The sequence below is a fragment of the Labrus mixtus genome, chromosome 17 (genome assembly GCF_963584025.1).
Source record: "Labrus mixtus chromosome 17, fLabMix1.1, whole genome shotgun sequence".
In the NCBI taxonomy this organism is placed as follows: domain Eukaryota; kingdom Metazoa; phylum Chordata; class Actinopteri; order Labriformes; family Labridae; genus Labrus; species Labrus mixtus.
Genome location: NC_083628.1, coordinates 20114731 through 20136750, shown reverse-complemented (window position 1 = coordinate 20136750; position 22020 = coordinate 20114731). Strand labels below are relative to the sequence as shown.

Here is a 22020-nt window from a genome sequence, read left to right as displayed (position 1 = left end):
GACGCGGCTGTTTTCTCTTACACCACTTTTCTCTCCTTTGCCGCTTGCAGCAGTTTTACTTTTTTTTCCCCCCCATCTTAAAACCTATTCATATTCGCCGTAGCCTATGGCCACGTGAAGATATTGATATATTTCGAGGTGGTTAAGGTTAAAGTAGAAGGATCTCTTTTTTGTAACCTGTTGCCATGGTGAATCGGGGCTCCATTCATGTTGGCTTTTATCGTCGTGGTGCACGCGCTGAACACCGAGTGGACCTGCTCAGAGTTGATTTAACTAATTCAAATCTGCTGATCTGGAACTGAAAACTCAGAGTTTACCACCTGAGAGTAAATCAACTCAGAGCTCATGGTTAGACTGAGGGTTTGTTGAACCTTCTTTCAGAAACAGGCCCCTGTTCTGTTTCTCAGAAATGGTTAGATTGTGTTTAACTGATAAATGAAAGTACACCTCACTCACTGAGAAATTATTTTCTATATCTGCTTTTTTATACACACAACTGATTTTCTCAATAAAGTTGAAACTCAAGACAACCTGAGTTCTCACTTATGACTTAAAGAAAGCTGTGATCAGTTTTATTGGATCTCGACGCTGGGAATGACGTCACAGTTGACGACGTTCCAGTTGCAGGTTAGACAAGTAACATGGACGCCTCCAGGGTTACCTTTGCTTTGTTAACTAATACCTGATGTTGACATCACACTATGATAGTTTGCACGTAAAAAAATAACATTGCAACATGTGCAAATAAACAAAATAGTTACAGCTTAAATGGTACTGTTGATGCACGTAACGGCCATCTTGGATTTCCTTTCTGACTACCCAAGTTGCTCTGAGTTTCAGAGTCAGAATTCTGACTTAAGGGGGGCCTTAAAACATCAGACCCATAACTTATCCAAAATAATAAAGGTGAATACATGATTTATTATCCAAGCAGCTGGGTGTTTTTTTTTTCAAGCATGGTGAAGAAAAAGAGCAAAGACAAAGCATTTTAAAAAACAATATTTTTATCAGATTTTCTGGTTTCAGTACAGGTGACAAAAACAGAATAAATAACTTAATATCTACAGAGAACTATTAACAGATTTTTGTGTACATCATTTACAGTTTTACATGTTTTTATATTAACATTTTTAGCTTTTTTAGCTTTTTTTGACACAGTTAGCATTATTTCTTTCAGAACAACATCCTCTCCGAACAGAACTTTTTCTTTTTTTTTTACGCTACATCCTAAAGTTGGCAACTTTGACTTTTATAACCAGAGTCATACATACACACACACATCCACAAACACACACTTGTTAAATATTTTGTATATCTGAACACCCCGCGGTGTGAGCAGGGTTTGAATCTGAGGGGAAAGGTCTCGGCTCTGTCTTCACTGCCTTTAAGCAAGGCACTTTGAAAGGGCTGCCTTGATCTTTGATTCCCTTCAGACTCAAACCTCCAGTCTGCCCATTTAACACTTGAAATGAGTTGAAAAGAGAACTGTGCAAATGAATCTTTTTTTAAAAGAAGAGAGCAGCTGTGATCAGTCATCTCTAGAGATGCATCTCCCTCTCAGAATATGTGTGTTCTTAACAAAAGCAAGGTTTCATTTTGAAATGTTCCCTGGGTATTAAAGACCAAAAACATAGGTCAAGAGACCCCACAAGACCTGATGGAGTCTAGAATTTATGCAGGTCCCGTGCAGACTAATGAAGTCTAGATCACACTGGAGTCATTAACCAAGAATAACAGGCCACGATACATGACCACAGCTGCTCTCGTGTTCTGTGCATCAGAAAAGAACTCCTCCTCACTCTTACTAAAAACAGTCTTAAGATTAATAACAGTCAAAAACATTCTGATAAATAATCACATTTTAGCCTTTTTTTTTTTTCTTGTTGACAACAAGAACCGTTTCTGATCTCACATCGGAGTCTTGAGAGTTTCCTCATATCTGACTCCACTCTGCACCGTGAAGACCTGACGCCGCAGCCAAGTCAACTGAATTTTTATCTAATGGTCGTCGTGGAATGTGACATCTCAACATGCACCGACACGTCTACAAACTAAAAAATCTAAATCTACCAGGAAGAGTCCCGGGGGGGGGGGCTGCTCAGCTGTTGGTTGTTTTGTGCAATTCCCCACCAGCAGCACCAGAGCGAATTAAAAGAATAATTTAAAAAGGACAGGGTTTTTTTTTTTTAAGGTAAAGAAGTGAGAGGGTGGAGGTGGTGAGGCACATGGTGGCAGCAGAGGCTTCAGGCGTGGAGGTGTTGGCGGTGTTTTTGGCGGCGGAGGTACAGGGGGAAGTAGGGTCCTTCGGTGTCGCTGCCCGGAGAGCTGCTGAGGGACTCCTCGCCTGAACTCATCACGTCCTCACATGAATCCTCACTGTGGAAACACAACCAGAGACACACGGTTACTACACTGGAGTTTGATGCCAAAGTGTTTTATAAAAGTAAATATTTCACTGAATTTAAAAATAAAAGTGCCATGGTTTTGGTAAAAATGTTCAAGGCTTCAACGTGTCCTAAAATAAGTTTGTGCTTTAATGACTGGCTGTCTTTTTGTGACACATGTGGTTCCTTATTTCAAATGATATAAAGCTTTAAATGTATAAAATACAGTTACTGAGCTTGTTAACATTTGTCACACTGGGGCCGAGAGATTCCTGATATGACAAGAATAAGAGTACAAGAGTGCAGAGAAATCATGTCAATAACACACATTAACCGTCTGCTAACAGCTGATCTCACATCCTGACGCATGGCAGTTAAAGTCTGACTCAGCTGTCTGTTAAAAAAATCTGCTGATTCTGGACGTCACGGGAGGTCTTTAACTTCATATAAAAGCATATAAACATAAACAAAGGTTTCACAATGAGCAATGTTTCAGAGCTTTCGATTCTGTTTACTCGAATCAGCTGGAAAAGTATCACGTCTGCTTCTGTCTTTTCTCCTCGCACAACAACTCCAGAAAGTTACATAAAGTCAACGCACTCTGGCCTCCTGTGACATCATGGAAATGTTCTGTGTCAGTGGGACGTGACTGGAGGCTCGCACGCCCTCCCATCATAACATACATACAGTGCTAGGAGATATGAGAGGCCCTGACAAGCTGAGACGTCTGTCTGTACGTGACGTGTACTTACAACATAAAGGGAACTTGTGTGTTGCCTCAGGCTTGTTCTCTGTAAATCGTAGTGAACTGAGGGACATTTCCACCTTGGTAACAATCTCAATATGTTGGTGTTTGTACTAAAAAGTGATTTTACACAATGCACCGTGTTTGTCAGAGTGGTGTTGATGTTACAAACAGAAACATTAGGTGTGTGTGTGTTTATGTGGCAACACAGCGGGCGTGTCTGGTTCCTTGTAATCTTTAATGCCTCTCTTGTTAGGAGTTTTTTGGAATTTACAGCAGATTGTACATACTGTGAGCCGTCACATGATGTCACATGAAGGCAATCTGACATCTGAGTGAGAAGGAAACTGAATCCAACACAACTCAAGGTCCAATTGTTGAACTTTATGTTTTATGAGTACAGAACTCTGAGCTCGGACTGAAGGGAGTCTGCAGCAACACTATCGAAAACTTCTGCTCTGAATGTTTAGTCATACATCATTTTGGTACATCAGAAAACCCTTAATATGTTTGTTGTATCGTCTTATTTTATTCTCACTTGGTACTTTTTAAGTTTGACTGGAATGTAGCATTTTTAGCACTTGCTTTTATTTATTTTCCAGTCTAAGTGTCCATCTTTAAAGTATTTTGTTCTGGTGTTTACAAGGGTCTAGACTACTTGTATCTAGCTTCAGGGTGTTTACCTTCTTGACAGAATGAGTATCTTGTTCAGGTGTGTTAAGGGTTTGGACAGTTTCAGAATCTTCTTCGGGGAGATCGTGTTAATAGCTCGCTCAGCTAGCTCGCATGAGGGTCTAAGCATGTCATTATCTCACTGAATGTGTGAATGGGGTTCTGACAGTGTTGGTTTTTTGCTACAGTGTGTATTAGGCTCGACAGTGTAAGCATCTTGTTCAGGTGAATTTTGAGGACTGACCTCTCGCTCTCATCCCAGCAGCCCTCGGGGATGGTGGGCAGTTCAGGGACGCTGCGGTAGCTGTGCAGGTTCTGGGCGGTCCGCCGCGAGACGATCCACTGCAGCTTCTTGTGGTTGGGTTTGCTGCATTCAGGGGACGCGTAGTCCAGTAGACAGCGGGCCACACGTTCACTCCATAGCAGCAGTTCACTGTCTGCAATCTGAAACCAAAGCACACAGGCGTTCAGTTTAGCCGCTTGGCCCCCTGCCCTGTACACTGACTGATAGTGTATTTAAAATAACCTAGTTACTTAACACACTATGTTCCTGTAAACGAAGACCTGGTTTCTTTTTCCAGGTCATGAGGTGAAGTGAAACCAGGTTAAAACAGCGTCTGTAGGTTTGTTCTGAAACCTGATCAGCTGGTCATGTAACACCTGAGGGGTCAAGTGTCGGTGGCTGGGAGGGTTTGAAAGACAAACACCCGGGGACCAAAATATCCCTGTGTCAGCACTGTCAACAAATGTCCCTGTGTTAAGAACCTTCAATACCTCTATCAGAAAAAAACTAATCCAGTATTATTATTTTAGGTTAAAAATTAAAGGGAAAATGCAAGTAATCTTGAAAGACATACTTTAAGGGAAACAGATAAATAGTGGTATAGTGGATAGTGATTTGTGGAAAAACGTCATTTTAAGGACAAACTTTTTGCAGATTTCCCAAATCCCACCGTGAACGTAGACCTTTAAAAGTCTGGCGTTTGTGTGTCGCTTTTAGCCGTCACAACACGGCAGCAGGTTACATAACCACGGCCGTCAATTTAAAAAAAATAATTTTTGAACCTGAGCCGGCCTAAGAATAAACAGCTGTGGCTGCTGCTAGTCAAAATGTGACCACACCTATTTGTACGTTGCATGCTTATGAAATTGTTTGTCGTGTAAATGATCTTGTATTCCCTAAAATATTTGTGGTCACTGCTGATGCTGATACCAACAGTAATAATAGATATTCATGACACCACTTAGTCCTGGGAAACAAACTTTTAAAACATTGTATTTCCTCTGAAATCGATTCCCTCTGAGCTGCTGTGGTCGCCTCAGTTATGGGAAAAGGAATCTTTCTTTTTATTCCATCAGGATTCACCAGCTGTGACTCTCCCTACCTGGTTGTGTTGTTGTTATAAAAACATGGAGTGTTTACCTTGAGGTGTCTTTGGATGTGATAGGCTATCTCCAACATGTCCTCAGACTGGCCCGCTTCGGTCTCCTGCCTCAGGAGAGACAGGGCGAGGACGGACGGCTGGATGGACAAGCAGACAGACAGAGGTTAAGGGTGGCACAAACAAATACAGGTTTAACATTTTACCACAGCCTCTGTGCAGTTTTTAAACAATGACATAACAAAACTAATTTCCGAGCGTGTCATTAGACTGCCGAGCAGCTCTAATCCAGTGTGACCTTTGAGACATGCACTGAATTCTTACCTTTGCTTTAGAGAAGGAGATTCTGCACAGACATGCTTTGAGCTGAGCCTCCAGCTTCTCCAGGTTTAGAGTCTCTTTCCTGTTCACACAGAAAAACACAAACATGTTCAGGTGAGTTCTCAGACAAGCAGACGTATTTTCAAGACTGTTTACGTATAGAAATAAGAAACCGTTTTCTTGTTTAAGGATTTTTGAGACGGCTAAAAGCTGTGACATAACCTGTATGTGTAAAGTTTGGAACTAAACATCAGCTAAGCATTATCAAAACAACACACTGTGCCAGGGTTACACAAGTGTGAGAGATCTATGCCAGGCCAAATCTTATCTCACTCAGACACAGTTGGCTGATAGCTGACTGCTGCCCTACATCAGGTGGAGCTACTGTGACAAACAAGCAGCAGGGCGCAGGAGCTCCTCCAATCAAACCCTGGGAAAATCGTTCTGTTTGCACACCAACCCGAATTCTGAATGGTATTTTATGTAAACACTCAGGGATGTGAAATTAAACCAAAATGTGCTTCAACAGGGGCAGCTGTTGGGACAGTTGTCAAACCTTGATGCAGATTAAATAAAGTTCACTGACTTTAAGGCCAAATCAAAAAAATGGATGATTTAGAGAACTCTATTTCCTGTGTGTCTTGGTCTTACCTTTCTGTGCAGTGTGAAAGAGTGATCTGGTGGTACAGGTGTAGGAAGGTTAAGGCAGTGATGGCTTTGGATTTGAAGTTGAGCTTCTCCGAGACGATCTTCTCCATGCGGCTGAGGTCGGACACAGTGAACCTGCACTGTCCGATGCGGATGAGCTCATCACTTGGCGTCACGTTGCACTCCTCCTCCGTCACTTTGGCCGCCATTTGGAGGCAGCTGAGACTGACGCATGAGAGGTGCTTTGGCTGGATCTGAGGTGGATACATGAGCAAGAAACTGTTTAAGAACGTGAATCTTATTTATTTATTCACTTGTTTTCTTCCATATTGCTGAAAATTGACGGTGCAGAGGTTTCAGGCAGCAGAACTTTAAAAACACGAGCTGTCCTATGTCTGGTCCCACTAGGTGTGTGCATTTCATACCCTCATCATGGCCAGGAATCTGTCCAGCAGGTTAACAGCCAGGACGAAGGTCTGCGTGCTATAACCGAAGAAGCTTGTGAGACTCCATAGGTCCTCCACTTTGGCATCTCTGCACTTAGCCGAGATTCGACTGTCATCCTGCAAAGCAAAGACATGATGTTCAATCACCTGGTTTATCAGTCACAACACTGATGGTTACTATTGGCCGAGGTTATTGGAAGAAATGCTTAGCCTGCTAGAAAAGCATGACAGACTTGGGATATATATGGCATTTTATAATAAATGTGCTTAATGGATTTAAGGGTCATTTGCAAACTAAAACAACTAATTTGGAGACTGGATGAGGGTGATAATGTTGTAATTCTCTCACCTGTGTTGTGGATTCAATGAGGCTCAGTCCCGCCTCCTTGGGGAGGTAATGAACTTCCTGCTCATAGTTCAGCCTCAGATCCTTCATCAGCTTGTATGCGTCCATGTCTCAGCCGGCACTGGAGCAGGGGATCTCGTTTTTTCAGCACAGTATTTTTTTTTTTTACTGCAAAACAGGAAATCAGACACTCGATTCAGGTTTTGTGCAGACTGTAAATCTTGCAAAACAAAACACCCCAAGGCCTCATAGTGGACACTGAAAGTGGTTTGAGATGTTTAAGGGTATTTGGAAATCAACAATGAATTTCTAAACTTATACAGTTAAATTGTTATTATAAAAAGAGTTGTTTCCAAGCCAAAAAAAGCTTCTCCTTTGGGGTTAACATTTCACAGAGCACAATATAAATATCATCTAATACCTAGAATCTTGTGTTTTTTGAGTCCATAATTTTCCTCTCTGTCAATGTGTTGTTATTAAATGATATCCTTATATGCTTATATACAATGCATATCCCTGGCCTACATTTGCTGTGTGCCCAAACAGGGGTCATAGCTTGGAGCGCCGCCCACTTCCCTCAGCTGGGCTTCGGTGTCAGATTTCCTGAGGTAGACGCCTTCCCCTTTTGCTCTGACCGAAAAAACAACTGCTTATCAAAGGTTCTGCCTGTTAATAAACAACCTAAAACACACAAAAATATAACCTACAAGGCTTTATATGCTCTTTTTCTATCGTTTAAGCTGAAGCTAGTCGACGGAGCTAACGTCAATAGCATCGAGCTAGCGTTTAAATCCTCTCTGAGAGGAGCGGGGGAGGGGCTGGTTATTTTTTCATTCCTCAGGCCTTTTTATTGTACTGTACAATCAATTTATCAAAATAAGATGTATTTTTATTGATAAAAGTAAAGTACTTATGCACCAGACCCCAAAAAATACATGTTCTTGTTCCTCAATGGGTTTTTAACCGTGTATATAATATCTGCTTTAAAACATGAGATGAATCCAGGGAAACCAACAACAACAGACAAGAAAAACATCTCCGCTTATAGCCAGGACATTCTTCGTGTAAAGTCGCTTAAATGTGCTTTATTTCATCCCAAAAACAACGACAACGAAAAGGAAACACTTGCTTTAAGTGCCACTATTTCCTCATAGAGAGTGAAATTAGAAAATCCCTTTAAATGCCATTTCAAACAGCCCTATTGTTTATTCGAAAATTGTGACATTGAAGGAAAAAAAATAACTTGATAAGGAGGCAAGTTAATAATTTTCGACAAAATATTGCTTTGGTTCATTAATATTTATATTACTGTCCCTTTGTCGACCGTTCAATCTAATCAGCTGTATTCCTTCTATTTCCAGTCAATTGTTAGCATAAACCAAGGCAAGTTTAGTTCACAAGATTAGCAAATCTAGGTGATATTACAATGATTTTTTTTTTAAAGTATGTTTTTAAATGTGTACTCTACCTGTTGTGCAAATTAAATCCTCATATCTGTTGTCTTCGGCCGTATCGTTTGGTGTTGCTCCTTCTCGTCTTCTCTCTCCTTTCTCCTTTGCTCTCTTTGTTGATGTCCCTGAAGCTCACGCCCACCTTGTGACGAAGCCAATCAGAGGCGTAGGTTCCAGAATAGACTTCACCCACTTTCCGGCTTTAACTGTAAAAAAGGTCTGCACTTACTAATGTTTTTGTCATTGTTAAGCATAATCTCGAACAGTGTCGTTCAGAATTGTACGCTTATGACTGTTTATAAAGCTTCAATCAACCTTTAAAACGAAAAACAGCCGATCTTTCACATGAAACGGTCCACCTCTGAGCGATATGTCCATTAGCCAATCAGAGAGCCGCAGATTAGAACGTTCAAATAGTCCGCCCAAAATGGGTCAATTTGATTGGCTGTAGGATATTTTTTTATCTTGACGCAACTTTGACATTACGTAGTGACCACTGACTTTTTCTTGTTATATTTTATTCAACAAATGTCATTATAAATGCTACAAAACGTCACAACTATCCTTACTCCGATTGTTGGCTAAACACAGTATTATAGAGATAAGAAAAAAGAGATAAAGAAAAAAATGCGATTTCTGAGACAAATGATAAAATATAAGAAATAGGAATATGAACAACGATAAGTAGGCTTCGTGTTTGAGAAAATCGATACATTGTGTAAAACTTGCTCGTTGTCCCAACATAAACCTTTAAGTCTTTTGCCTAACATTTGCTATCTTAGTGGGAAAGTGAGCAAATACCTTTGAGTTCCACTTTCTTTTTTGAGGAAGCTCAACATACGTAAGGAGATGATTGGGTTACATCATAATGTAAAACACATCTAAAACGTCATAAAAGACAAATCATCAAACTGACACTTTGCAAAATAATCATCATTCATCCTCCTAATCTAATCATGACATTTTGCAGGGAGTAGGCCCCTATAAACTGAAACAAGTGAAAAGTAACCATAAGGAAAAACTCTGAGTTAATGCCTTCTTATTTTAAGATTTCACACCCCAAAAATATACGATCCACTTGACAAATACTCATTTAAAGATTATTTTTCACCAGTATGTTTTGTATATCAGACCCCGAATTAGCTTTTATTGGCAATGAATGCTTACACACCAGCAAGGAATCTGCCTTCGACAAACTGCTCTCCATAGACAAAAGTATAAAATGTAATATTAATGATACAAAGAAAATAAACAGAGTTATGTCATGACTGAATGTACAGTAGTGGAGAACACAAGTGAACATGATAATACAGTATGTATTAATAAATAAGTATTGCTTATTCAATGCTGATGCTATGAGCTTCGATTAAAGTCAAATATGACATTTTAATCAATAAACATTATGGTTGCTTAACTGAACTTTCCTTGAATCAGAGAAAATATTTTTCAGTCATCAACATAACTGAAGGGGAGGGCTCATATGTTCATATGTGTCGTTTCTCCTTCTATCTGAAGTTAATAAGAATAAAAGTAAACACTCCATAATCATAATACTAGTATATTATTAATAGGAATTTTCCACAGAAGGTATGTTTGCTTTGTCCCCCGTCCTGCCCGTTCTGCCTGGCGGTGGGCGGAGTCTGTTTCCCTTATCTCTTCCCCCCAGTCCCCTCCTCGGAAGTAGACGTAGCTGTCTATTCCGTTCTTTTATTTTTGTACATTTTTTACCCCTTTTCCCCAACACTTAGCACCATGGCTGCCAAGATGGACGATTAAACCGAAGAACGGGTCCCCGATTTCACCCCCAAATTATCCTTGAACCGATCGGACCGGATGAAATCCAACTGTGGGTTACGCCGCTTCGCAGGGGAGGTGAGGCTGCGTCTATTTACTGGATCTGAGTTAGCTGTTTAAACGTCCCCACTGTACAGTTCACCTTCTTGTCGGCTTGAACACACTCAACATTAGTTCACATCACACACTCTCAGGGTAGTGAATAACATTTACACCATTTATGTGATAAGACATTTTACAGTATGAGTGCGACGTCAGCACAGCTAGCGAGTTGCTAACGATGCTAGCCTGTCATCTTCGCTCCGTTCCAGGGAATAGTCGTATCCAGCGTAATAATGAGAGGAATTGCTTTGTAATGCACCTGCTTCGGACAGCCAGGTGCTTCCCTACAGAGAAGGCTTCCTCTGGGTAAATCCCCTTAATAATGACATGTAGTTAGATATCACACATTAGACGGTATTGTATTGTAGTGAGTTATGTAACTTAGTGGCACAAAGTTTGTTTTTGGTGTGATAAGTGTCGTCGTTCAGCCTTGCAGGTAGTTTGTTGGACTGTTAACAGGTTAAGAAAATAAAAAACATGTTGCATAATATAATATATGTGTGCCATAATAGATGTACAACATTTGCAGGACAATAAAACATTTGTATTTCATTGTACAGTGTCTGCTTTGATCTATAAAGCTTATATTTTTGTGTACTATTACAATTTATGTACTTTTCTGCTCTCGTATCTTTATATAGCTCTCATATTTTTATACTTTTACTTCTTTTTGTAGAGCTGACTCTGCTGCTGCAAAAAATGCACAAAAACTCCAGAACTGTCCTGTAGCCTACCTGTGCAAATGGAAATACACATCTAATCTAATCTTTGCTGCAGGGTGCAGATTATTGATTCATTTCACTCTAATAGTTTCTCGTATAAGGCAAATTATTTCGCACATCCATATGGATATACTGAGATGTTATTTTATGTCGAATTTAATAACAATGACATTGATGGATGTGCTGCATTGCCAGGTTTTTGTTAGTCCATATTGGAAATGTGACAAATCAAAGAACTTGCAACTCATTCATGCCGATATTATAAGATCATACATTGCTGTGGGACCCACAGACACACCATACACATAAATTCTTCACTTTATTTGTATATTTGTAATATTTGTAATAGTAATATTTTTTTATCTAAGATGGTGATTTAGCATAACCAGTCCTGTTAGTCCTCACTGCTCAGACATTCACTGTGATGCAAGATAATGGGCTAGGCCCAAAGTCCTGCCCCCACTTTTGGGGCAGCAGTAGCTCAGTCTGTAGGGGCTTGTGATGAGAAACGGAGGGTCACCGGTGCAGTCCAAAATATGGGAGTTGGTTTGGTTGCTGGAGAGGTTCCAGGTCACTTCCCGAGTACTGCGAATGTGCCTTTCAGCAAGGCACAGAACCCCCAACAGGTCTGGCGCACTCCCTGTGTAGCAGCCCCTCACACAACCCAAAAATGTGTACATTTCGATAAGTGAGAATATTTCATGTCCCTCGTCATCTCCCCTGTCACCAAACTAATTGTGCGAAAAATGAATGTTTTTTTATGAAGTTTGCTCTAGATGGTTGAAGTATGTGACATGTTGATTTCCCTTTTCTCTGTTCAGGTAGCTGTATCCAGTGGGGAGGTAGGCTCATCCAGGGGAGGTCAGAATGAAGTTCATCGACCCCTGGGGACGCCAGAGGCTGTCTTTTCTTCTGGAAAAGGCCGCCTCTAGGGAAGCCAAGATGTGGAGGGGCTACGTGCAAAAGAAACCCTCCTCACAGGTGAGATTTTAAACCAATGGGTGCCTTCGTTCATTAACTTGTTAATCGAGTCAGATAAATAAGATGTAAATGTCACGCTTCTTTGTTTCTGAAATGGATGAAATAGTGCTTGAAATACTTGATTTATGTTTTTTTGGTAACATTTTCTCTTCTTTGATTGATTGTTAAACTCAAAGATAGTGAGATTACTACGTGAGCTGGTTGTTTTATTTGAAGTAGATACAGTAGTAGGGTTGGTAGCTCTGCTGCGTCACAAACACAACAGTTTCATAACCCGTAATGATGAAGCAGCCGTGAATCAGAAACACAGTAAGTCACTGAACAAAGACAACACATGTTCTGTTTAATCACATTCATCCCCAGCTGGTCTCACCCAGTATACACGTCAGCCCAGACACATACTCATGTGATGTCACAACGTCTAGTTTCATCACACCCTCAGTAAGTCACACCTTGTGTATGGGCTCGTCCTCGCATGATGTCAGCCTGTAATTACTTTGATCCTTACTCTAAATCATTGCATGCTTCCTTTTTGAGTTTAAGGCATTCTTTAAGTGATTTTGCCTTTATGAGATAGGACAGCAGAAGAGAGACAGGACATGTTGGGAGGAGAGAGTGACGCACAACATAACCGCCAGACCTTCCAGTCATACACTGTGTTTGATTTCATCATTACATGCAGCTTCATAAAGTAGTTATTGTCTTCCACATAATCAAAAGCCATTTATTTTCAACTAAAATTGTGATGCACATGATTGATGTGATATGATTGTTGTTTTCAGAAGAAAAAAATTCACACTATCTTGGAAAATCTGTCTACTCTGGTTGACGATCAGGACATTTACCTGCTTTATTATTCAGGTATTTTTCCCTGAACGTTTCCTGTTTACAAACTTGTTTGAGCGGCTCCCTCAGCATGCCGTGATCTAACGATCGCTGGCTCATCTGATGGAGCTAATCGAGCTAATTGAGCAGATGGGATTGGCAGTGGGGCATCCCTAGTCCGTAATCTGTACGAGAGACACCTGTGGCGCTGCAGTTACACCACTAAAGAGCCAGTAAGGCTCAGAGAGGATCCAGGAAATGAATATAATCTTTGCTGCATGCATAAGCTATAAACGCAGTCATCACAACACTGGTGCACGACCACTAAATGTGCTACCTGCACTCCTCGCATTCCCAGCTGATCTAAAGGTGTAGCGATTCAAGTTAAATGGAATTAGCATCGAGGTAATCTCTGACTGTTAATCCAGATCTTGTACCGCTGAGTCACTGTTGCGTGTTCATGTGTCTGCCACTTTAATCTGCCCAATGGGACACGTTCCACCTCCTGCTGTTGATCTGTAGGTTTTGGATCCCAGAGTGCGGCCAGGTTAGCCAAGCACGGAAACCTCTGGTCCCGATCCAAACACACGTTCATGTCTTTATGTGGGCGTTGTTAGTTCATTGGCTGCTTCTGAACATGTTAAAAAGGATGGGCGTAAAAAAGTTTTCCTCAGCATGTGGTCCGGGGCATTAAAGTGAAATAAAAGTAAATCATAAACAAACTCAAACATTTCCTGGAGGAAAACCTCAGCAATAACATCGACAAAAATCAAGACCTCAGACAGCTGCTGGATCTGCTCCTAATGTGTGCGTACATACTGTGCTTATTATGATGGCGAAACATTGACCTAACCTAACCCTATTTGAAGAACACAAACACCTGTCTATCAAGGTGCTGGATCTGCCTATCATTGGTTTTGTGTTGTCAATGATAAAAAGGCAGTAAACGACAGCGCTGGGACAGATGTTATGAAACTTATCAGCACCTTTTACTGAGTTTGCAGAGGTGTAAACTGGTGTAAGACCTCACTCTGTCTCCTAAGGACAAATAAACAACAGCAGTGTTTCTGGGTGAAATACACTGCTGCATGCACGATCATTGTCTTACTTTAATTACATCTTCCTGTGGTCGTTTACTTAATGTTAATACAATCTTAATGACAAAGACACACAGGCTATAAAGTTTTCTTCTGTACTAAACCATGCAGATTTATTTTTGACCAATAGGATTGAAGAAAAAATCAATACAAAGAAACAAATACTCTAGAATAAGCATAGTTTGCATCACTCTGATTTTAACGAGTAGATCTTTAAATCCAAATAAGGATAATCTGTAAGATTCTGTCAGAGAAACCTTTAGTGCTGCGATTCTTATCAAGTCCTGTGTTTGCATCTGACATTGAGGATGTTGACCTCATTCAGAAAAGGTCATTTGCTTCCTTTTTATCTCATATTTGTGAAAAAGCATGAAGTTTTTACTGGTCAGACCGCCTCCGACAGAATACCCGCAGCAGCCAATAATAAGATTAAGATAAAATATACTTTATTCATCCCAGCAGGGAAATTTAGGTGTTCCAGCAGCCAGCATACATACAAACACACAACACAACACATATATACATACATATCCCATGAGCCCACAATACAGTTTGATATATGATATATGCAACTCAGGCTAAAGTTTAAATGTTTAAATGTCTTCTGTCCTTACTTAATGAGAATGAGCAGACTTTGAAGCGTCACTAACCGGATTGAGTACGCTGACAACTAACCGTCAGCACACACAAGAAGCTGGAAAATGAAAATAAATTAATCCAAATACAGTTCCTGGAGTAGGAAGTGAAATGTGTTCACTTTAATAATAATGTTTATTCGGTTCTGAAACTTTATTCACCTCGCAGGTGGAAACCCATACTACAGCATCCAGGTAGTCTTCCTGCATACAAGTGCTCACATGCGCATGCGGCACCCCAGTTCAAGGATCACATTCAAAGCATGCTTACTGTAAAAAACACAGTAAAGGAGAAATACACAGCCTTCAGTTTTCCAACGTATCATGAAGGGTGCATTTTGTGTCAGTCTCACAAGGAGATCATTCCCATATTTTTTGTGTAACCATGCCAACATAGGGCTGTTATGTTTGTTCTCCCAGATCTGTAGCTGTCTGTGTTGGATGACTGGCAATATGCGATATCTGTGCCGAATACTAACAAAAAATGTTTGAATGCACATCTGCTTTACAGGATTTTTGTTGTCCTCTACAGTCAGGGTGTGGGACCATGACTTTAGACTGGAAGACATGGGGAGGGGGTACATTTAAAAAAAAAAAAAAAAAGGCAAATGTTAGGCATGCTCCAGTTACCCTGAACTTGTAAAACACACGAGACTAACTCTACGACCTTTTCGTCCCTGAGAAGAAGCTAAAACAAGTGACTCATACTTTACACACAAAAAACCACCCTAAGAAAATGTTGCTTTTCTCGTTGCTGCTGTGACCTGAAGAAGCGGTAGAAGATGGATGGATGATATTTTGACAGATTGAGCCTTTTTGGGAAACATGCTGAAGTAGGCCAGTTGTCTTTAGTTAAGACAGTAAAGAGCTCAGAGGCTGAACGGTGTCAGGTTGCAGATTAGTGTGCGAGCGGGGTCAGTGTCCTTCTGACCTGCTTCCAGTCCAGTTACACACTGAACTAGTGTGACCAGCGTCAACACAACTTAGAAATACAAACAGGGAAAAAAAACACTCAAATTGCTATCCAGTGTTTAATTTCCACTCAGGGGTATCTCATTCTACTTAATGATATGGTGATCCCCTGAGCCTAATCTCACTACAATGAAAGGTATAAAAGCCTACTCTTGCTGTTGCTCCAAGAGCAGTATAGCGTCTATAGCGTATGTGAAAGACTGATGGAGAGCCTGCCAAGTTGCATGAAGGTTGTAGTTAGAGATCTGTACCGGGTTGCACCAGCCGAGATAGTTCCACTGAGGTAGAAGGTGTAACTTAAATCTTACACCTAGCTCCAAGTAGGTGCGTCCATAAAATACAGTTGTCATGGTGATCGTTTTAAAAGGTGGGATAACTTGGAGGAAGAGGAGGAGCTTATTGGCTGTTTGGTGTCAGCAGTGCGTTCTACCTGATAGATCACATCCTTCATAAATTAAATCCAAAAGCAGAGTAATGTTAAATTACCTCATGTTGTGTTGTTGTTGTTTTTTTAAAGATTGATTTTCCCTCTTTTAGGGCAGGGTTAGGGCTGTCCTGAAAGTTTCTAGAGTTATTCAGGAGTGCACATGTGTGAAAACCACTCCACAGACATGCAGGGAATTTGCTTAGGAAGTAGCCACCATGCCATCGCTGCGTTTACTCTCAACATGAGGCGAATAGCTCTGAGTAATAAACAGACAATTTACTTACCACAAGTAGGAATGCCCACCCAACCTGACATTTGGAGAAGTGCTTCTCCAGGATGTTTTGAAAGCTGTAACATTATCCCAAACTCAGAGACGTGCATCTGAAGTGTAACAGAATATCATTCATTTAATAGTTTGGCAGAACATGCATTGGATATTTTATTGAAGCAAAGATGTCAATAATTATTACATCATCCAGCTCGAGTGCAGACGATTGGTTTGACTTCAGACTCCACTGAAGGGTTTGTTTTAGAATAACTTTATCTTGAGGAACTCAAACGTGAGTCTGTATCTGTTGTAGAAACCTCCATCCACAAAGCTTGGACCTGTTATTTCCCAGATAAAACACGTTTACCCTTCAGAAAAACACATAAATGTAACAATCGTTCTTCACAAAGAAGCAGATTTTCATTGGAGAGAAGCTTGAGGTAAACATATGTAAAGGAAATGTCAGCTGTCAGATGGTGAAAAACCTGGAATTCCTGGAATGTTTTTGTTAAGGTTTGGTCTGATTGTTGAGGAAGATCCTGTTACTCTGTTTAGCAGGAGCATGTCCGACAGGAAGGCCTCGTCCAGGTCCTCATGAGATACTCCAAACTAGTAGACTGCATCTGGGAAGTTAGTCCTGTTTGGCCCTGGAGCAGAAAGCATGACACATAATAATATAATAAATAATTTCCTCAACATGACAAATAAGTTCAGTGTGCTCACACCTCAGCCGTGTTTTCAGTGAACAGCAGAATATAAATTCACAGCCACAAGAAAACAAAGCGGAATATGTTGTGACGACAAAACAAACTCACCGCCACACAAAGAAAGTGTTGTTAAGCCTGCTGCAGTGTAAACAGTGTTTCAACTGCGATGAGGCCGGCTGTGACAAACAAGTCCATTAAAGGCTTCTGCCTCATTACCTTCAGTGGTCAGAACAAACAGCTTACGGGGACGAAGCCGCTGATGTTTCACTCTGTTTGTTTGTTTGTTTGTTTCAGGATACAGACATCTCCCCGGCCCAGCGGGACGAGGCCGTGCGCTGGTTGACGGAGCTCCACGGCAGGCTGCAGCTGTACCCAGAGACCCTGGTGTTAGCTGTTAGCATCCTGGACCGCTTCCTCGCTCCCATCAAGGTAACAAAAAAACATTACTTACAAAACATCAAACATCTTTAATCCTGATGTGGCATTGAGTCTCCCTCCCTGATGTCTGACTCTATCTACTGTCATGGCTCTTAAATAAAGGCATAAAAAGCCCAAAAATAAATCTTAAAAAGGTAGTAAGACAAATGTCTTGATTTCTTCGTCTGATACTCCCACTGCTGTGCTGCTACGATGACGAGGATCGACCTAACAGCTGTCTGTCTCACAGCTGGGTTTACTCAGGAGCAGAGATATATCTGAATGTCAGGTCAGGACAAAGCTCCACTCCACAGACAGAAAGTTCATGTTTGTGGCTGTGGAATAAAATGTTCTGAGATAATCAGGGCCCCTGGGCTCTGTGTATTCCTGATAAGACTCACTGTTCAGCACTGTGTGTCTAGAGCACTTCAGACCAAAGTTAATCAGGGACGTCTTGTCAGCTGATACACAGCTATATACAGCTTTTGTCCTGTCAAATTTAGAGAGTTTGAACCACTTTTTGATTTTGTTATCCCGCCTACATCAGTGATAAAAAAAATGGCTACCATGTCTTCTTTTTTTTTAAATCATGCTGAAGAGAAATCTACTCAGCATCCATGCGCATCACAAAAACAAGAGTATACACATTTAATAACATCAGGAAGATTAAAAAGAACTATATGAAGCAGCACATCTCAAGTTCCAAGTTAGTGAGGACAAAACATTGACTAGCCCGCTTCCATCGCTGCATCACTTTTTGGTTTGACGTCTGTCTGGTAAACCGAGGGGAGTCCAAAACGGCCATGTGGGGGTGCCTTCAACCTGCCTACCTTCTCTGGTCCAAACAAATCCAGGTCATTCAGGACCAGAATCTAAAGTTAGAAGGAGGACATACTGGCTGCTGCATTGTTGTCAGAGAAGCCAGCACTTCAACATAACATGTTTCCTTAATGTCTGATCATATAGTAAGATCACTTTATCATTTTATACTAGGTATGTTACGGATTTCTCCATGAGTTGCTGTCTCTGCTTGACTTTTCTTGACTTTTTCAACTGAGTTGTTTAAAGACAATAATTCTCTTAAAGGATCTTAAATGTGGAGTGAAAATGTGCAGTAAAGCAACAAGTGGGTCTGTCTTTTTCATCTTCCACCGGAACCAGCATCTTGATAACTGAATGACATTCATCAGCTGAAGCTCGCTTTAGGACTGTGGTGTTAACCTGACTGTAAAATTTTACAGAGTTACTGATTGATTGTTTTGATTGTTTGTCTTCAGGCCCGTCCAAAGTACCTCCGCTGCATCGCCATCGCCTCCTTCTTCCTGGCTGCCAAGACCTGTGAGGAAGATGAGGTGAACACACACTCACACACATCAGAAAGTAGACACTTGTGCTTTGTGTAAGCCCTGGTTTTCCACATATTTCCACGTATAGCCCCTTTTGATGTACCATCTCATTTTTGAAGGGGTCCTAACAGAAAACAAAGTAATACACAACAACCATACAAAACATCATTACTTAACAGACATTCATCAGTTACACAAATACATATAGCTCTCTCAGCTGTTGAACAAGACCAGGTTAAGAAAAAAAGAACAACATGAGAGGTGAACTGGCTACTGCTCTGGTCATCAGTGATTGCTCTTTGTTGTGTGAATTTCACAGACAGAAATTGAATGATGCCCTAAAGCTTCACCGACACCTGAGAGATATCTAGCAGTTATAAAAACACCTTGACATTTCAGAGAGTCTAAATCTGGTACCAAGAAATGTGTTTTGACTGCAGCAACGGCCAAAAGCAAATGAGAGTGCATGAAACAGAGAGAGGGAAATATCGAGGGGAGGATTGTAAAAAAAAAAAAAAAAGCAACAGAACATTATATTCTTTCCTTTTTTATACTTGTTTATGAACTTCAAATCAAAACACAAAAAATCTTGGATTAGTAGCTCTTTCAAGTGTTTATGTAGGATCAATTTTTCAACTGAATTCTCACAATTGTTTCTGTTTCTTTGTGTGTGTGTGTGTGTTGGTCTCTTTGTGTGTATGTCAGTGTGTGCCCTCTCTGAAGGAGCTGGTTGACTCCAGCAGCTGTGGCTGTTCTTCTGCAGAGATCCTGAGGATGGAGCGTCTCATCCTGGACAAACTGAACTGGGATCTGCACACCGCCACAGCACTGGACTTCCTGCACATTGTACGTCTTTATACACACACACACGCACACACGCAGACACACACACACGCACACACGGACATATGCAACCTTCATTGTGTCTCATATTATCTGATCTCATTCTCTGGCCTTGGTTTGTGTTCGTGTCTGAGAAATCCATTCAGTGCAGCTTGTGCCACCTAGTGGTAAAAAGAGGTTACTGTAGACTTTCTGCACCTTACTTTCAAACGTCCTTCTCTGCATTAAAGTCTCAGCCTCCGTACTGTCTCTAGTAGAAGTGCAATCTTCACAAAGCAAAGACAGATGGTACTAAAAGAGCTGCACAGAAACTGAGCGTTGTGCATTATGCTGAACACAATTGAAATCTTCATGCAGGAGGACAAAACAAGCACATACACGGCATGCAGCACAGTAATCGTTTAAACTCGATTATCTTGTTTTTATGATGATGCAAAACCAAAATCCTAATTGTAACTTGAATAAATGTCCAGCACTAACATGAAATACATACACAACGCCAAACGTTCAGACAATATCATCAAAACCGTTTTGATCTGCTGCTCTCAATCTGATGGTTAGAGAGTTTTTAAAACCGCTGTCGTTGAGGGTTATACACTGATTTCTAAAATGGACTAAATAACTCGCAAAACATTTACATGGAATGGGATTTTCTACTCGCCTAGCCTTATATTTATGTTTTTTTTCTTCCCCACAGTTCCATGCGATGGTGTTGTCGTGTCGTTCTGGGTTTTTGGACTCCATGTTGGGACTGAACCGCTCTCAGCACCTCTCCATGCTCACACGACGGCTCTACCAGTGTCTGTCCGACCACACACTCATACAGGTACACACACACAAACATCCTCACTTTATCCTCATAGAAATCTTTTTACCCCCTGCCTGAAAACTGATCAAGTTTGACCCTCATGTGCTCCTGTAGCTGAGAGGATCTATGCTGGCCTTGGCCCTCATCACACTGGAGCTGGAGACCTGCTGTCCTGACTGGCTGGCTCTCACCATCGACCTGCTGAATAAGGCACAGGTACCAAAGCCAATCTGCCTTTCTGTCATTCAGAAGCTGCAAATGTTTGAATCTGACCTCGGCCACTTTGCTGCATGTCATCCCCCTACTCTCTCCTCCCAATGTTTCCTGTCTCTCTTCAGCTCTCCTGTCTAATAAAGAAAAAAAAAGGCCCAAAAATATCTTTCAAAAGAACTGAAAAACACAGACAATAACAACAACACATTGTGCTCGGGACTTTCTTCAAAATCTCTTTTTAAACATGCTCTATTAATTATTTCAGGAGAATTTGTTTTTTTGTAAGAGAGACTCTGGTGGAAAAGACCGAAATGCAGTTCGGGGTAAGCCCAGCAGAGGACGCTAAAACGGCAGTCAAAGTGATTTTTCAGTAGTTGTAAAAGGACAGAACAGAGGATCTAATATTCCCTTTTTTCAGAGAGCTTGAACACACAGAAACTACAAAGTTTTTATTTTTATGATCTCACCACTATCCAGAAATCATTCCGGTTCATTCCGTCTGTAGCTGCTGCTGCTGTCTGCTTTTGAACCTCCTCTTCTCTGTTTTCATTCCCTGCTCATTCATTAGAGCCAAAAGTCAATAAATTATGATTACATGTTTGTAAGCTGTTTGTCATTGTCTCTATCTTTGGGAAAGTAATGTTTCCATGTATTGTACACAGAGCATGTTGATCTTAACAACAAGACTTATAATTACACCATAAGTGTTCATAATTCAAGAGATTTTTATTATTATTGTTGATTCTTTATTCATTCCGTGTCTCTTTTACCTTTTAATTTAGAGCACTCCTGTTTGAGAAAATATCAATCCACCAACTTTATCGAAGTAACAAAGTTCAGAGAATGAACAGAAACTTTTTATCTTAATAGTGTCCCCCCTGTCTCCCCCTCCTCCTGTTCTTCTCTCAGATCGACAGCTCTGAGTTGATTCGAAGCCGAGAGCTGGTGGCTCGTAGTCTGTCCACACCAAAGGCTTCCCTGCCTCCAAACACTGTCTACATCTACCAACCCCTGCAGAGCCCGACCACCCTGCAGCCTCCGGACCAGGACCCCACACTCCTCTGCTGCATACTGGGTACGTTAGATTTTAAACATCAAAGTCTATTCCCAGGTGTTCGAGAGGGCTAATTCATATGTGCGTGTGTGTCCTGTATGTATTAAAGCATTTCTGTAACTTCTCTTTTCTCCAGGGATCAGGAACTCCACCGCCGAGTCTTCCAGGGACCACGCCCTCGTCACCGCTGTTCCTCAGGAGCAAATAACACCTGGCTCCTCCACTGACATCCCAGCGCTGCTCTCTCCACCCAAAAACCTCCGCCATCTTAACCACCTGCAGAAGGTCACACTGCGCTGCAAATCCTCCTCCAAACGCAAGGTAACACCATCTCTCTCTCTCTCTCTTCCTTACGTTCAGGCTGCAATACCTCAAGTGTCCACTTGAGGCTGGCTGCAAAAGCCAATCAAATAT

At 41.1% G+C, this 22020-nt stretch overlaps 2 protein-coding genes and 2 long non-coding RNA genes across 4 annotated transcripts in view; 2 read left to right on the top strand and 2 right to left on the bottom strand.

Moving 5' to 3' along the window:
- Positions 1-986: 986 nt before the first annotated feature.
- Positions 987-7144, bottom strand: ccng2 (cyclin G2). Its single transcript, XM_061061006.1, has 7 exons — positions 6948-7144; positions 6578-6715; positions 6156-6406; positions 5508-5586; positions 5225-5323; positions 4046-4245; positions 987-2376 (listed from the first exon to the last, which is right to left on the bottom strand). The coding sequence occupies exons 1-7, from the start codon at positions 7050-7052 to the stop codon at positions 2244-2246; spliced, it is 1005 nt and encodes a 334-aa protein (XP_060916989.1). The 5' UTR covers positions 7053-7144; the 3' UTR covers positions 987-2243.
- Positions 7145-10038: 2894 nt separating this feature from the next.
- The window catches only part of ccni (cyclin I), a 12762-nt gene continuing 780 nt past the window's right edge, over positions 10039-22020 (top strand). Inside the window, exons 1-9 of the mRNA XM_061061745.1 lie at positions 10039-10267; positions 11835-11994; positions 17220-17354; positions 18620-18694; positions 19394-19534; positions 20229-20357; positions 20454-20555; positions 21462-21627; positions 21743-21927. Coding sequence (XP_060917728.1) covers positions 11881-11994; positions 17220-17354; positions 18620-18694; positions 19394-19534; positions 20229-20357; positions 20454-20555; positions 21462-21627; positions 21743-21927 — 1047 coding nt within the window. The 5' untranslated portion in view covers positions 10039-10267; positions 11835-11880. The remainder of the gene's footprint in view (positions 10268-11834; positions 11995-17219; positions 17355-18619; positions 18695-19393; positions 19535-20228; positions 20358-20453; positions 20556-21461; positions 21628-21742; positions 21928-22020) is intronic.
- On the bottom strand, positions 14533-17221 carry LOC132992450 (uncharacterized). The gene is made up of 5 exons (XR_009676335.1): positions 17034-17221; positions 16421-16865; positions 16235-16331; positions 14714-14821; positions 14533-14610 (listed from the first exon to the last, which is right to left on the bottom strand). It is a non-coding gene; the product is annotated as an uncharacterized LOC132992450 (long non-coding RNA).
- LOC132992451 (uncharacterized) lies at positions 15161-16865 on the top strand. Its single transcript, XR_009676336.1, has 2 exons — positions 15161-15880; positions 15911-16865. It is a non-coding gene; the product is annotated as an uncharacterized LOC132992451 (long non-coding RNA).